The sequence below is a fragment of the Dermochelys coriacea genome, chromosome 10 (assembly GCF_009764565.3).
Source record: "Dermochelys coriacea isolate rDerCor1 chromosome 10, rDerCor1.pri.v4, whole genome shotgun sequence".
Taxonomy (NCBI): domain Eukaryota; kingdom Metazoa; phylum Chordata; order Testudines; family Dermochelyidae; genus Dermochelys; species Dermochelys coriacea.
The window spans coordinates 79,809,539-79,826,767 of NC_050077.1; the positions used below are offsets into that span (position 1 = coordinate 79,809,539).

General features: G+C 43.8%; 1 protein-coding gene across 3 annotated transcripts; it reads right to left on the reverse strand.

Annotated features, from left to right (window-relative positions):
- Positions 1–16: 16 nt before the first annotated feature.
- On the reverse strand, positions 17–17,102 carry INTS14 (integrator complex subunit 14). Of its 3 annotated transcripts, none has more exons than XM_038417825.2 (12): positions 16,947–17,102; positions 14,701–14,935; positions 12,211–12,318; positions 10,166–10,321; positions 8,641–8,759; positions 7,842–7,984; positions 5,029–5,121; positions 3,173–3,317; positions 2,783–2,916; positions 2,564–2,682; positions 2,116–2,181; positions 17–1,034 (listed from the first exon to the last, which is right to left on the reverse strand). In XM_038417825.2, exons 2-12 carry the CDS (start codon positions 14,920–14,922, stop codon positions 783–785), a joined length of 1,557 nt encoding a protein of 518 aa, XP_038273753.1. In that variant the 5' UTR covers positions 14,923–14,935; positions 16,947–17,102; the 3' UTR covers positions 17–782. The 3 variants fall into 3 exon arrangements, with proteins under 3 accessions (XP_038273753.1, XP_038273752.1, XP_043349260.1); XM_038417824.1 differs by having other exon boundaries at positions 14,701–14,960; positions 16,947–17,097; XM_043493325.1 differs by lacking the exons at positions 5,029–5,121; positions 16,947–17,102 and having other exon boundaries at positions 14,701–14,960.
- Between the last annotated feature and the right edge of the window lie 127 nt (positions 17,103–17,229).

Below are 17,229 nucleotides of genomic sequence, written 5' to 3' on the forward strand. Positions count from 1 at the left end.
CAAAACCACTGAAAGCTTCCGTAAAAAGTTACTCTTTATTGGTTAATATAGCTTACAATTTTGTTTAAAAGTGAACTTTTCTCTTGCTAGAATGTAAGTTACTTCCTCAAATATGAATGTCTTGAGGCAAATGAGATACCTGAAACTTTAGTAACTTTACATTTTGAAAGGCAGGCCGTAAATCTTTAAAATAAGGAATGCAATTAGTGACAGCACCCAAAAATTGCCACCTGTACATCTAACCACATGCAGTATGCATACACTCTCCATCTTTGACTGGGCAAGTCAAGTGCAAAGCTGACATTTTTGAAAACCAGGTCCTAATAGATAACACCTGCCTCTTGTTGGAGAAAAGTTTTACACAGTGCTTTTGTGCACCAATCTAATTGTTATGGGTTATGTGTAGGGTTACTTGATGACGGGTTCTCAGGGGAGAAAAGGGGCGGGGGGCAGGGAGAACAGTTGTAAACCACTGGCACCAGTCCATTGCATACAGCAACATTTTCCTCATCTCTCCACACATACCTTAATAATCATACTAGATAACCTCCATTATTCTTGTGAGACTTTCATGAGGCATTTAAAAATACAATTTCCAGGTAGAACTCTAAATCCACTAAGAGCTATATGAATTAATCCCAGATTTAGAAACTAGATTGTTTTAAAGCCCCTATTTGCCTGAGAAAGTTCTTCAAACAATATTTGAGTCAGTCCTAGAAAACAAATGAGACAGGAAAATTTGGCCATTTGAGACTTAAAAGTAATGTTCTAAAAAGTGCATCTCATATTCTTTCAGTGCTGCTACTGGAGAAGTCTGTCTGCAGTGGAGTGATGTTATGGTCATAAGCGGCATATTCAGAGGTCCCATTACTTGCTGCTTTGAGTTGCTGAGCAGCATGTGTAAGCTGAAATGCTGCATCGGGATGAGCTGTATCAGGCAGCAGCGTGCACTCCCTTTCCAGCATATCCGCCACTCCTTTTAAAAGGTCCAAAAACCCAAAAGCCAAAGCTGCCTTGCGTAAACGGTTGAGTTCCTGGAAAGGAGAAAAGCCCCATTTAAAGTTGAAAGGATATTTTATTCATTGCAAATTTGTTCACTCAGGAGAGAGATGGGGGGCAGGGGGCCCTCCGGCAAGCTTCCTAAGTGCTATCAGCATAAGAGTGAATTCTAGTGCTGGTGCGAAATTGGAGACAGCAGATATAGCACCTTAAGGTGTTAGCTTTCCCACAACACCCTCCCAGTGTGTCTCAGCAGCTCTCGACCCCTCGTGGATAGCCCTCCAGTTTGCAGAAGGGTGCGCTTTATCATCTGCTCTATTTCAGCCAATTTATAGAACATGATTTTCTTCGATTGTAAACTTAGGACAGGGACCACGGCTTTGTGTGTGTTTATAGTGCACATACCAGAACCCTGGTTGGGGTGTCTCTTGGGCTTTGTGTCACTGCTAGGCTTGAGGGAAGAATTATGGTCATAGTCTGGTTTTAGAGTGGTACAATGTAGCTAACTGTATCTGGCTTATTGGATTTCTTGCCCTCTGCATCATAGGTGGAACACACAGTGATCGTTGACGTTGTTACCCACATATAGGCTGCTCTCTACTTGTGCTCTCATTTCCTTCTGTGATGCCCTTTGATCCCTCAGTACTAGTAATATCTGCTGCAAAAGCAGCCCTTGATTTCTGCCTGGGAGGCAGGATAAGATTGGGTCTCCTGCTGCTCTCCAATTCATGCCAGAGTCCAGCTGGCAAGGGCTGTTGGAAGTGTACACCATTTCTGCCCTTCCCCATGGAGATGTGTACACCACCTTTGGGATACACGGGATCACAAAGGGTCACTCGTTCTCAGACCTAGGTCTCCCACAATTGAACCCTATATGCTGTCCTGTCAGAGGAGCTTAGATCAGGGGATTCCAGGCTATAGCTTTACCAATCTGTGCAATTGGTCAAGTATCTACTTTCCTCACTAGGGCTGTTGAGAATTAACGTTTGCAAAGCACTACAAGCTCTTTGAATAGAACACGCAGAGAATTATTAACCTCATTGGTCAATGTGCTCTATAGATCAAACCTGTATCAGTACAGTCACGTTACATGCAAACCTGTAACATGCTACTCACTTTGTAGAATGTTTGAGTTTTTTCAGGGAGTTTTCTTGCATTTCTCAAGATCTTCTGTACATCTGTCTGGAGGAAAAAAAAAATACTATAACTTTTGGGGGAGGCTGTTAGGAAGAAAGAATCCCCAATTACACTGATAATCACTTGATCATTCCTCCAGGCTCAGTGATCAGTCACTGGTTATGCAGCTCATACAAGCTACCATACAAATGGTTTACACACTAAACCAGATGCAAGGCAAAGCTTTCATTCAAACTATATGTGCCAATGTGTTTTAATTATGACACTTCAAACAGGAAGCTTTAATAGGAATTAAAGAAAAAAAAATTACACTAGATGGAAGTGACAAGTATAGAGACCGTTCTTCTACTACCCAAGTGAGACGACTCTTTCAAAGCATGGATACTGAACTGTGCAAGAGCACCAAGGCTAAATATTGAGTTGCTACCTGGAGGCCGCTTGGTTTGATCCACACAGTGACATTCTGCGCATAACTGCGCTTGTTTTTGGGCTGTAAGGGGAAAGGGCTTTTATTGTCATCTTCGCCATAAGGATTTTCTTTAGCATCTGAAAGAAAATAAAGCTTGTTAAGAATAAGACGTGGCAAGGGCATGAACTCAGAAAACATCAAATGCACGAGAGACTTTAAAATCAGTTTAGTTACTACCTGAAATAGGCCCAAGCTGGGCCATTTTCCCTAGCCAAGGCAGGGGCTCAGGACCAGGTTCAAAGAGAGACATCATGAGGTTTGATTTCTTCTTACTATCAGCTTGGGAGTACAGCATTCCATGCCATTCAGGCCTAAAGAAATGAGCAGATTGCTAAAGTCAAAACTGCCCATTCCTCATCCCTAATATTCACCTCCCACCCTCGCTACCTTGGGGCTCTGGCTTTCATTATTTGCAAATTATTTACACCTTCAGGGCAGAGTCACAACACTAAACATTCTTGTTAAGCCACCTGGGGCTCACTGCTTGGCGTGCAGTATTTCATAGATGACTGGTCCCAAAGCATCACCACCAAAAGGGACTTTTCAAAGAGAAATGCACCTCCATACCCGAACTGAACAATGGCCACCATGCCTTCCACTTTAAGGCTCCCATGCAGCAGTACACAGAAGTTGGGTATTTTGCCAGCAATTTGATTAGCTGAATTCTCATCCTCAGTGTCATCAGTGATCCCCGGACCCACCTCATCACCTTCTGTGCAAAAAAAACCAAAAGAACAAAAACAAGAGGGAGATTCACACTCACTAGCGCTGCTTTGTTTTCTATCATGCTCGACACCTTACAACCTCTGCCCGTCAAGTCACCCAGCAACAGTCACCTCCTTGTCAACCCAAAGCAAACCACCCTACAGGGCAGTTCAACAGAGCAACTTTCCTTACACGCAGCACCAGCTCCAGTTCTCCAAAGCTTCCCAGGCTGCTGGCACTTTGAAGACATGAGATATTTCAATGCTGTGGTTTCTGGACAACGTCAGCCTCCTGTCTGACAAGCTTGATCCTTTGCATTAAGCCTCCAGTATAGCAGTGGCGCGAACAGCTTCCACGTGGGATGCCTGGGCATGTAGGAGATGTGGCTAAAGAGGCACAGCAGGGCATGTTGTTCTAGTGCAGTGGTTTTCAAACTCTTTGTACTGGGGACCTCTTTCACACAGCAGGCCTCTGAGTGTGACCCTTCCCCCTTAAAAACGGGCAGTTTCATTTAATTTAACAGGGGCATGGGACTGTCAGCCCCACAGAGCTGACAACTTGCGACCTCCCTGAGGAGTCACAACCCCCAGTTTGAGAACCCCCATGTCTGCCCTGCTCTGGCCTCAGTCCAAGTGAAACCTCAACTTTGGGAAAACCAGACTAAAATACAAGGTTCCAACACAGTGCTGGTTGCAAGTGATCGCTTTTAAGGGAACCCTTAACCCCTCCTTTCATATGACTTTTTTTTGTCATGAGCAACTTACTTAGTTTTAGGAGCTAAAAAACAGCTGTTCTTTAGCAATCAGCATGAAGTTCCCACAGAGAGGAAAGGTTTGGCACAAAAGAGGGCGAATACACAGAGCCAAAACCCACTAACCACGTATTTGGTCCTTTCAAATTTTCCCAAGAGAAACCTCATATTTCCTCTTTGCTCCACTTGAGGAAGCGTAAGGAGGAAGCACACTGAAAGGGCAACAGAAGCCCTTCTGGAATGTAACCACAAGCACACAGCAAGTACAGACAAAGCAAAGCCTGAGATTTACCCAACCTTCCTTACTACTTACACCAGCCTCCAGGGCACAGATACAAATGTTAACAGAGGTGAGCAGTAGCTAGTGTTCCTGAATAACAATGGATAAATCAAAGCACAAATATCAAGCTCTCAATTACCCCCCCCCACAAGGTGGGTGAGGTAATATCTTTTATTGGACACAAGCTTGTCTGTCTCACTAACAGAAGTTGGTTCAATAAAATATTACCTCACCTACCTTGTCTCTCTAATATCCTGGGCCGACACGGCTAAAACAACACTGCATACAAGCTTTGTTCTGAAGACCATTTAAAAAAAACCAATCATTACAAGCAGATAAAAAGATGCATTAAATGTTCAGCTTGATTCCTGGCCTAGAATTATTTTTAGCTCTAAGTTCAAAAAGTTCTATTTATGATGTCACTAAAGAGACACTGTCCCTTTTATTAACGACGCTGTTTTATGTACAGATTCACTGTTAAGAATACTCTTTTTAGAAAAGGTAAAGAGCTTGTGTTTAAGATTTTAATTTTAATGGGATCATCAAAAAAGTGTTCTCCAAATGGCATGACACTTGTCCTTTAAGAGAACTTTGGAATGTCTGGCTCTAATCTACCACCAGCAACCTTGAAAACCTTGTCAATTCCAAACAGTGCAATGTTCACTACTAGAAACAAAAATGTCTCACCTTTGTTGAGTGCAATGGGCAGTACCAAGTGTCTAGATAATACAGGAGGGCTAGAAATATCAGCTATATCTATAAAACCAACTATTTCTAGATCTGCAAAGAAACAAACAAACAGTCACAAGTCAGCCCTGGAAACAGCTGAGGATTTATTCATGTTAAGTTTAACATCAAAATAGGAATACTCTTCCTTAAACTGTGAACTTTTTGAAGCATAGGCCATATGTAACTAGAGCACTTTGCACAATGCGGCCCCAATACTGATAGGCCACTAGGTGCCACTAATACCAATAATTACTATACAATAATGAGTAACTTTAAGATGAGCAGTTGAAAAGCAGCTACAACAGACAGAACCTGGTGTGTCTAATGGAAGTTATCTATGAAATATGCTGTTATACACCATGCTTTTGTTCATTGGTACCTAACACTTTGCCCATAGCAGAGAAATAACCAGTCATCTTTAAGAACAAAGGGGCAAGCTATCTGCCCTGATCCACTCCTTTGCACTGCTTAGGTGGCACAAATGCCCCACCCCGGGATAGCCCCAGTGTGGAGAGTCCCTAGCAGATATAAAGCCAGGATAGCCGCCACCTACACCTCTATCGCCACAGCTCCTGGGCAGAGGGCAAGGAAGGGGAGTGGCCAAAGCATGATGCTCTCTGATTATACCCAGCTTGCACATGATCCTTTAGAGACCATATCCACCTGGCACAAGTTAGAGGAGCCTCTTAGGCTATTCTAACTTGTGCTGAGGCCAAGAACCAGAGAACCTGACAGCCCTCTGGTCTGTTGCAAAGAATCTGTCCCAAAGGCTGATAACATTGATGTTTTCCATAGCTAAATAAATACTGCTTAATTAAACTCACAAAGACATTCAATGGTTGACTGAATACGTTTAAAGGCATATTTTAAAGGATGTAGAATTGAATCTCATTTATACCCAATTCCCCTATCTCAAAGGGCAGGAGATCCACCAACATATATTAAATACAATTAAAAGTCCTCTTGTTTGGATAAGTTTCATGCCCCCAATGTCATTCAGTTGCGCTATTTTCCAGTAGTTAACTCAGTTAAAAAATTGATGTATACTAGTCCAAATTCAGTATAGATTCAAATAAAAAGTGTTATTACTGTGTTCCCCACTCCAATTGGATTTCTCTTGCAGCTGAAAAATCAAGGAAACTTGGATGGCATTAATTTCAGAGTTCCTACTTCATTTATTAGAGTAGTTTAACCTTAATTGTGTACCCATCAGTTTTTGGAAAGAACCACACACTTTTTGATGAAGAATCCAATAGAGCCAGATATTGTTTAAGACATGTCACAGAGCAGGTTTGGGAAAGCAAGTTATCACACAGAGTTACCTACCATAGCACTCTACTGCCAAATTGTAAAGCATAAAACAAAAACAAAAGCACTCAAGGTCAAGCGCACTGCTGAGGATGAAAGTTTACTTTGGCATAATAAGCAGTCCTGGATTAACCAATGTATACTCTGTGCACTTGCACAGGGCCCCCATCTCAGGGGCCCCTGCCCACTGGATTTAAGTGAGTGCATTGCAATCTGGCATGCGGGGGTCGCAATTCTTTCATGATGGGGGCGCAGTCAGGCAAATTTAAGTGAAGGTGGGGGGCCCTGCAATTTCCATAGTGCATAGCACTCCAACATTCTTTAAATCAGGCACTAATAACAAATAAATCTTCATTCGGTAGGTCATACCTGCAAATATTGCAGAGCGTATTCTCTCCTTGAGGTGCATTCACTCATTTACGCACTGTGTGCATGCATCAGTGACAGAACGGACCCCCTCTTCCCAGGTGAAAGTTTGGTCTCTGGGATGGAATGAGGAAGGCTGCACTCTGCACAATTGTTTTTTAAAGTGAATTTAGCGGTGGTGAGAGGGGCAAATTAACACTCTTGGAGAATGAAAACATAAGTAAGGGCAATGCAAGCTTCCTCCATGTTCCAATGTCTCAATATCAGCCTTTGGAGGGTAGTTCAGACTCTATAGGATTCAACCCTTGGTTTCTCTGCTGAGGCTGCCAATAAAGGTGCCAATTAGTTCCAACTGAGATGGAGTGGGGAGGGTTTGTGATGCAGGCAAGTCTAATAAGAACTGCCCTGACACCACCAGCTCATTTGCCACTGAGCACCCATTAGAGGATAATGACTTCTGCTCACCTCCAACCTGGACTGATTTCAGATTAGCTTCCTAGAAGTGAAAGTCTCCATATCCTGAAGCAGCCAGCCTACTTCTAAGAGACACAGCCAGAACCCACAGCCCAGGGGTGCTCTGGTGGCTTTAAGACACCTGTGGACCCTCCCAGTTTTGGGCTGTTCCATGGGCCAAAGCAGTCCTCACTTAGATAGGTCTGAGTGGTGCCTAGATTACATGAGGCTGTATATGGGCAACCAGAATCTCAGCAGGATTATGTACTGCTGCCCTAGTCCAAACCTGCCCCTCCTGCCCTCTACATCAGGCTTGCAAGGGAGTCCATGGAAGATAGCCCACAGCTGTCTTCCACACTTCCTGCACCGTAGGGATTCTCAGATGGCCACAGATGGGGTTTTAAAAAAACTCTTCTATGCCACTCTGACCCATCTGCCAGGTGTACGGGGCCAAAATAGGGTGAGACTCTCACCCTCTGATGGCAGATGTAGCTGGCCATTGCTATGTTATTGGAGATTGTATTCCATTCTCTTCAGATCAGAGAGAAAGTAGAGGGAACAGGCACTATGCAGGGTAGGGGATGTCAACAGAAAAAGAAAAAGTTAACATGACAAGTTTAAAAAAACAAACAAATGTTTGTTACCTGTATTAATTGCTTTAGGGATGGGATCTATTTCCTCATCTATAATGAAAGGTTCTGGTCTGGGAAATACTTGCACATCCGATGTTAAATGACCACATTTGAGAACAGCATGGAATGGTGTATAAGCCAGGTCTATTAGCTTTCTAGAACATGATAATTTATTATTAGGGAAAAAGTAATACAAATCAGTTGAAAATAAGTTTTGCAAGCTTGTTTTAAGTGCATTATACTGAGCTCCCAAAATGGATTTTTTTAAAAAAACTTGAGTTAACTCAGTAGTTCTAGCATTGTCAAATTACAAAATGCTACAATACGTCAGAGGCAAGGTGGGGGAGGTAATATCTTTTATTAGGTATTAGATATTACCTCCCACACCTTGTCTCTCTATTATCCTGGGACCAACATGGCTACAACAACACTGCATATGTGATACATTATGACATTTATGGCAAATTAATAGCAGTTCCTGAAAAGCCTATGACCTAATCAACCTTTCAAGTTGCCCAATCACTGACAAAAGGAAAAACAAAAAAAAAGTTGCCCAATCACTGACAAAAGTAGCATCAATATCACTATAGATATTGATGCTACTGTTTTTAATTAGAGAGTGAACAAAACAAACATCAGCCTTAACCAATGAAAGTCAAAGATCAATCAATAGTAGTCAACATATTGGACTAGGAAAGAAAAAGAAACATATGAATCAAAATAGAACAAATCAAATGTCTTGCTTTATGCTTCTTTGTTTTCTTTACAGATGTTAATTTCACAGAGTCACGTTCGTTACAAAAATACTAACCCAAACATGGACTGTACATTCTTCAAGCAAAGGGGTCCATCGATGGTAAAAATCTGTCCCTCCCCATTATTCAAATCTACAAGTCTTTCCAGACAATCTAAAGAATCTGAGCTCTGGAGCTGCATACACACAAAAAAAGAAATTATACCTTTTTAAAAAAAAAAAAAAAAAAAAAAAGCATAAGAACAGAAGATGCAGTAGACTGTTTTTAAGGAAATATATGTAAATGAGAGTAAAAGTCTGAGGCCTGATCTACACTAGAAAATTAGGCTGGTTTAACTACTTGGTCAGAGGTGTGAAAAATCCACATTGCTGAGCGGCGTTAAATCAACTAAGTCCCCACGTAGGCAGTGTAAGGTCAACCTAGCTATTGCCTCTCAAGAGAGGTGGATTACCTACATTGATGGGAGAACCTCTCCCACTGGCACAGATAGCGTCTCCACTGAAGCACTACAGCAGCACTGCAGTCATGTTTTAAGTGTAGACAAGCTCTAAGTTAATAAAAAAAAATCAGGACAACCTTATCTCGCTAATTTTTAAGGAAGCCAATGTTTCTTCCCCACAAGAGATCTACTCCTAATGTAACATTTATTATTAGTCCAGAAGATTGTCCCCACACTGGGGTTCGTAAAACACTTGTTTTACCAAGTCAGACCTAGCTTCCAGCTCTTGTATTAATAGATTCCAAAGCCTAAAAGGATCATTTAGTCGGACCTCCTGTATAATGCAGACTATAGGACTTTCCCAAAATAATTCCTAGAGCAGATCTTTTAGAGACACATCAAATCTTGATTTAAAAAGTGCCCTTGATGGAAAATCCATCACAATCCTTGGTAAATTGTTCCAATGGTTAATTACTCTATTAAAAATGTACACCTTATTTCCAGTCTGAATTTGTCTAGCCTCAACTTCCAGCCGTTGGATCGTGTTATACCTTTGTCTGCTAGATTTAAGAACCCATTATCAAATATTTGTTTTCTCCCCTAGGTTCTTATAAACTGTGATCAAATCACGCCTTTACCTTTTCTTTGTTAAGCTAAATAAATTAACAGATTCTCAGTCTTCAAGAGCGCATGAGTGCCTTTGATAACATAATCGTTTATATTTCTATAGGGCCTTTCCTAAAAGGATTACTTAGCCTATGTCTACACTACAGATGCTACAGCAGCATAGCTGTGCCGCTCTAACGACATTGCATAAACACATGGTACATCAATGGAAGGGGTTTCCTGTCACTGTAGTTAATCCACCCCTCCAAAAGGTGGTAGCTAGGCTGATGGTAGAAGTCTTCCATTGACCTAGCAGTGATATACCGGGGCTTAGGTTAGTTTATCTACGTCTCTCAAGGGTGTGAACTTTGTACAATTAACTTACATATATTGCAGGTGATGTGACCCAATTATCACTAAAACCGAACACTTTACCACCAGATTATTAGAATAAATCTTGGGGAGAATATGTGATTCTGTAAAAACAATAATTACTCAATATAACAAAACCAGCAAGAATTTGTTAAAGGAGTCACCTCTTCTAGATTAGCCATGCACATGATGTATAACTTGGACGGGAAGGGGAAAGGCAGTGGAAATCGGTTGCTTTCATTTCGTTGGTTGCAAGTAGCTAAGGAGTGCCTCAGAGAACCTCTGCCAATCCCTAAACAGCCATCAGTTACTAGAACAACCTAGTGCACACACAAACACACACAAAAGGATACATTAGCATTTTCACCTAAACACATTTCTTCATCTGCCCCAATCCTGCAAACACTTACACCTGTGCTTAGCTTTACTTCTGTCAGTAGTTCCACTGGGACAACAGGACTTAGTCCTCTAAATCCCTACTCACATGAGCAGTCCTGACTTGTAATGAATTACATAAGGATTACTCCTGTAAGGTTTGCATGTAAATTGTATATTTAAGCAACTAACCATTACAAATACAATGCTCTACATAATAAACAGACATACCTATATTTTAAAATTTAATGAAGAAAATAATGGCTAGGATTTATTTTTATAAGCTATAATCAGACCCTACTACTAATGAACACAGAGTAACAATTAAAAGTAAGTTTTTCAGTTTTAAAAAGCCACACCCCCTTTCAGTGTAGAAACTACACTGCCACAAGGAATTCCAACTGCTGGGCAACTCAAGAGCCTCAGAGGAAAGATACTCAAGAGTGCAAGTTATTATAATCACTCTACAGAACTTAGGAGCCAACTCAATTCCCACTGAAGCCAATATGGGCCATAAAAAAGAAAATATCTGTCAGGTACATCAGTCCCTCAGTACTTTGCTAACTATTACAGCATGTCTCAACCCTTTCTGGTTTTTCAGCACCAGCACTACGGCACTGTGATATTTTTCATCCAAATGGATGGCAAAAGTTATTTACAAAACATTGCACTCTAAGGTTAAATAAAATCATTGGATTTGTTTGCAGTCCACTGAAATGCAGCCATTTCTGGGATGGAACATGGCAGCTGTGTGGTGATGCTGTGCACCAATAAACAACAGTTTTGGCTAGCAAGTAAGGAATACCAACTCCAGCTGAAATTAAGCATTTATTCTTTCCATCCAGATTTAGAATCCTGGTTTGAACAGGTGAGAGAATGCACACTTTTTATTCCTCCCTTTTCCTCAACACACCTGTCACTTTCATAGTCTCATTAGTACTTGTGTTTGCTCTGATGCTTGAAAATAACCTGCCTTACTGTAACAAGAGTTTGCACATTTCCCATGGCCTTTCATCCTCCAGTAACCTGATGTGCTAACACAATGGCCTATGGTGGTAATAAGAGATCACCCTACTTGAAGATCTGATATATGCTTGATTTTACATCTTTCTAATGGTTTGGTTCTGATCTCTGGTTTTTCAAGGGATCTTTTATGGTTGTATTACAGGCGGTCCCAATGCACTGAGCTGCAAAATCACTGAATGCAAATCGTAACCCAACCAACAAGGGCCAAATGTAGGCTTTTTCCCCAAGAAGGAGCCCTGCATGGAAGGGGAAACCAGACCCAAAGCTGTAACAGCCCAGTGGAAGTTCTGAGTCCTCTTAGCTGAGCACGGCAGATGCAGGCACAGTGGCTCAGCAGGGCTTGGCGATCAAAGACAGAACACATTCAGCAGCAGTCCTTACTACTGCTTCTGAGTTGGGGACACTGCTGAGCACAGCACTAGCAGGTGCTCTGTGTTTGGCCATACCCATTACCTTCTGACTGTGCTCCCTGGAGCTGGGGAATGCAGGCAGGAGCAGGAGCCAAGCCCTTCAGAAGTGGTAGGGAACTGTTTGATTTTGTAACATGTAGGTGCATCCGGAGGGAAAGGGGATCAGTGTTGAAAGGGGTCCTCAAACATTTTTCTCTCTACCACAACACTGCACCTGAGCCAGAGATGGCAGAAATTAGCCCAAATGTTGCTGCTGATTATTTTATGGAAGGGCTGTAGCATTTTGTTGCCATAGTGGCCAACCAAATATATTCAGCTGATAATCTGCAATTTAAAGAATTCACAAAATACTGCAAGCTGGATTCTGAGAACTGTCAAAGGCAGCAACCAATCATTACCTGGCAGGGAATCGCAGCACCCCATTCCTGTTGCACAACATTACAAACCCCAACCAGTGCAGATTCTAAGCATGTTTTGTCATAATCATCCATGTTACTTAGGGCTTCCTGGAAAGAAAAATGACACATTATCCTGCCTGAGTGGACAATTGTTATCAGGGAGCACATGCAGCTTATTAAAAAAACAGGAAGTAATTTATAAATACCTTTCCTTCCCACTGTACTTTATTAGGGAAGTATTGTATTCCCAAGGATGATCTGCAAAGTTTTTTAAAAATTGGGTTTATGCCCTTTGCAGGATGTAGAAAGCAGGCCTGAAAGAACTGAGGTTTGATTTGTTTTGTTAAGTACTTTTCTGATTTCCTTTATATTAGAAATTAAAGCCTGAAAGGCCACATACTGACTGGGAAACAAGTGAAATTCTGACCTCACAAACTGCAAGTAAAAGCTGAGAGGGAAGGAATTCTGGTCCACAAAGGGTACAGACCTGTTTTTAAAAAAATCCTTTGCAAATCTACTAAGAACAGTACAGTCAAAACCTGGAACTATGTTATTCCCTCAAGTAAAACAAAATGTCTACTCCCATTGTTCTGATATTTCAACCCCCCAAAATACATGTGAAATAATAATCATTTACCTTTTTATAGCACCTTCCATCCAAATCTCTCTAAATGCTTTACAACCATTAAAGGCTCCTTTACTCACACTGAGTAGTACTTTATGCCACAAACAGACCCAGTGAAGTCAATGGAACACAATTGCTGCTTTAAAGGGTACTATTTGTTGGCATCACTATATCACCTTAAGTAATATAGCCTCACAACGCGCCCCTGAAGTGGGTCAGTAATTTTATACCCAGTTTATAGATGTGGAAACTGAGCCACAGAGTGCTTGGCTAAGAGCCTACCATGCAGAAAGTCCGTGGCAGGGGAAGTAACAGAATCCAAGCCTCTTACATCCATATCCAGTTTTTAACATCAAACTATCCTTCCTCCCTCAAAGGACAAGTTTATACGGGATCAGAAAAACACCACATAAACTGTCTGATGCTCCAAAACATACACAGAAGTACAAGCTAGAGCAACTTGGTTGGACATTTGGCCTGGATAGAAGATTTCCACAAGGCCAAACAGCAACAATGAGAATGTGGTAGAATTCTCATGGTAAAATATGGAAAACAGCAAAGGGAATTTATTCTCAGCAACATATGTAACATCCCTCCACCCATGGCTCCCTGCTTATGACCCTGTGACCCTCACTCCTGGCCCTGTTTGTCATTAGTTGTCCCCTGTATTAATGTGAGATCTGGGTCTGGTAGCTCCTCCCCTTAGGCTGGGGGGAAGGGGCCTTCAGATGTTGGCAGGAGCAATCCCAGATTCCCAATAGGTGCCAGAAAAACAATATGTAACATAATCATGTAACATGAAACTTGGAGACAGGTTGGTAGCTGTGTTAGTCTGTATCAGCAAAAAAACCGAGGAGTACTTGTGGCACCATAGAGACTAACACATTTATTTGGGCATAAGCTTTTTCATGTTCTCTGTGTATATCTTCCAACTGTATTTTCCACTGCATGCATCCAATGAAGTGAGTTTTAGCCCACAAAAACTTATGCCCAAATAAATTTGTTAGTCTCTAAGATGAAACTTGGAGCGCCTTGTCCAGTCTCTTTTAAAGCACTGAGAAGCTTCTGCAATTTTCAAACTTATAGCCAAATTCCACCCTCAGATAAATTGACGCAACTCCCATTAGGGTCAAAGGCTTTCAACATCACATACCATTCAGCCCCGAGCTCTTTTTGAGATCTTATCTCCTTTCCATGTTCTCTACATCTCCCTCCACTCTGCCAATCATGTCAGGCCTGAAGCATCCTTAGTCACTTTTTCCACTCTCCTCCTGCTTCCATGTTACCCCAGGCACAAAATGCCTTCTCTAAATCGGTTTGCTTTATTCAAAACCCTTCCTGGAGGTCCCTTATGCTGTGTCACCTCTGAAGAGCACATCAAAATTCTCACAAAACAGGGAAGTCACAAAACCATTAGCGTATGGACATGTCTCCTCAAGTATCCTGCTGATCTCATTACTGGAATCCTCTGAACAACTTCTCTTCATCCCCACCTTTGCCTTCATTAGCCCTACCTTGTTGTGTGACATCTGAATTTACACTGTAAGCTCTTCAGGACAGGAAGTGTCTCTTGACTTGTTTTGGTAAACTACCCAGCACACTTTTGGATGTTCAGACGACATTACAGGCAACACTATCACTGACTTGTCTGATTATAAAACACAACTTTCCCCTGCTCAGTTTCCACATTTTAAAATAGGGATAACACCCACTTCATAGGGTTGTTGTGAGGCTTAATTAACAGTGCATAAAGTGATACGAGATCCTCAGATAGGAAGCCTAAGTTTCACTGCAGCCATGAAACACAGAGAATGTTTTGAAGAGTAGTGACTTGCTGATCACAGTATGTTCTTTATAAGGTGTACCTGAAGCGTGTTGTAATCTCTTGTAAAGGGAACCATCAGTTCCCAAAGCGAAGAGAAGACCACCAAGGCTGTAAACTCAAGTTTGTAATTGGTGGCCATGTGCTCAAACAACATGGTCAATCCATGGACAGCCAGGTGTTTCCGTTGATACTCTTCAGAGCCTTCCACAGAAACAGGCCGGGTCATGGAGAGCGACACGTCCATTACCACCACAGTCGGCATGATGATCCTTTCTCTACGTAACCAAGAGGAGGGATTCACTACAAAGGGGGAAAACATCTACAGAGTGATTATCCCAAAGCACTGAAGAGAAACATATGCCCTGTCCAATCCTACTGAATGGCCCTATATGAGGCCATGTCACACTGTAGCACTGACAACACATTAAGACTTTTACATGCTTAAAACTGTAAAGTGCCCCAAGACTGGGTTATGAGGGAACACAGAGGGTTAGAACTGGGATAAGGGGGTAGCTAGAGGTCAGGAATAAGGCCTTGCCTATATTTTAATATTAATTTGGATTAAAGGTATGAATTTAAAGTGCATTGGCTATTTGTGAATAAATCCATGTGTGGACACACTTATTCTGGAACAAGAGTGCCTTGCACCAGTTTATCTTTAATTCAAACTGGGCTATGTGGTCCAAGGGGTTTGTAAAAGCAAGCTGCTAAGTACTGTTGGATAGAGCTGAGAGGCGGAGGAGGTGAAGCCGCAGCAGAAACACCACATAAGCACCCAAAGAAGGCAGCAAGGATACCCTAGAGTAATGCAGTTGTAGTGAGCTTTTGGGAAGAGCAATGGCTGGTAAGATGCTTGGAACAGTGAACAAAGAAACTGTCTCCTGCTGTTTGAGTCCTTCTGTGTTCAGGGAAACAGGACATTGTGTACATTCCTGTAAGTAAGCAGGATTGCATCAAAGACACACCTGACTACATTAACAATTTCTCCTTCCAAAGGAAAACCAGCTACCCCCAAAATCAGCATGGGTCAAACAGGATTTAGCTAAACTGAACAAGATACTCCTATTATAGAATAAGAGTGTCCACACATAGAGTTTATTCAGGAATAGTTATTCCAGACAAGATATTCCTGAATAACTCCATGCATAGACAAGGGGCGGGGGGTTGCATAGGGCTGAGGCTGAGAACAGGAATGGGATAATGAGTGGTGCTGGTGGCGTAAGGATTTGTGATGTCCTGGAGCTTTGTGTTTAAAGGGTCCCAGAACTGGGCTTGCAAGAAAGGATCTGGACTTTTTGGAGGGAGATAAATGTGTGTGCGCAAGGAGGAAGGTGGTTAGCTAGAAAGGAAGATACAGCTTTGGGAAGGCAGGACAGGAACAGCAGAAAGGGCAGAACTTCAGGGTTCTGGGACTGAGGTGTGGGGTAGGATTCAAGGAGTCCCAGAGCTGGGATAGTAGGGACGGCTGAGGTACGGAAAACAGGATTCAGGGGGAAGGGGGAGCAGGGAGGGCTGAAAGGGACAGGTTTGGGCAAAGGTCCCAGAGCAGAGAAGTTTGGATTTGAGGGAACCCAGGGAGGGTAGATTTTGGCAGTACCCCAGGACAGGCGGACAAGATTCAGGAACCCTGAAGAAGCAGGGGATCAGGGACTGAGAGGGGCAGATTCTGGAGGTGTCCCAGGTCTGCGGGGGGAAGGACTGAGGGCCCCAGGAGCTGGGAGAACTGAGAGACGCTGATGGGGCAAGTCTGGGAGAATCTCAGGGCTAGCGCGGGGCAGGATTTTGCGTCCCGGGGGCGCTGAGGGGGGTTGGTGGCTGAAGGGGCAGGTTTGGGGGAATCTTGGAGCTGGTGGGAGGAGCAGTTTGGGGGCAGGGGAAGCCAAGGTTCAGGGTCGTGGGGAGCTGGTGAGGGGGAGCAGGAGTCCGTGGAGGTTTGGTGGCGGGGGGGGGGGAGGTTTGGAGGGGGTCTTGGAGTAGGCGGGGGAAACTGAAGGGCAGGTTCAGGAATCAGGAAGCGGGGGGGGGAGGTTTGGGGGGGCTTAATTAGTGGGGGTGCTGTGGCAAGTTTGGGGGTCTCAGGACCGGGGCGGGGCGGGGTCTAGGGCCCAGGACTGGAGGGGGCAGCGGCTCCCAGGGGGAAGGGGCCGGGGCTGCGGGGCACCGAGGGGGCAGCGTCCGAAGTCCCCGGGCTGTGGGACGCGCAGAGGGCCGGGCCCTGGGGGCTGGGGGGGGCCCTGGGGGCTGGGGGGGGCCGCCGCCGCCGCTCGCCCGCCCCGCCCCGCTCACCCCGGCCCGAGGCCTCCGCAGTCCCAGCCCCGCCGCCGCTTCCATGAGTCCGGCCCCAGAAACCTTCCCCCGCTGCGGAAGCCGGAACTCAGGGGCCGGGCACAGAGCGGCCCGCTGCTGCCCCGGGGAGGTGTCGCTCCAGGGGCGACCCGGGCAGGGGGAAGCTGGGGGGGGAGCTCAGTGGGGGGGGGGTTTGCGGGGGGGAACTGGGGGGAGCTCAGTGGGGAGGGGGGTTGCTGGCGGGGAGCTGGGGGGTGCTGTGGGGGGAGCTCAGTGGGGAGGG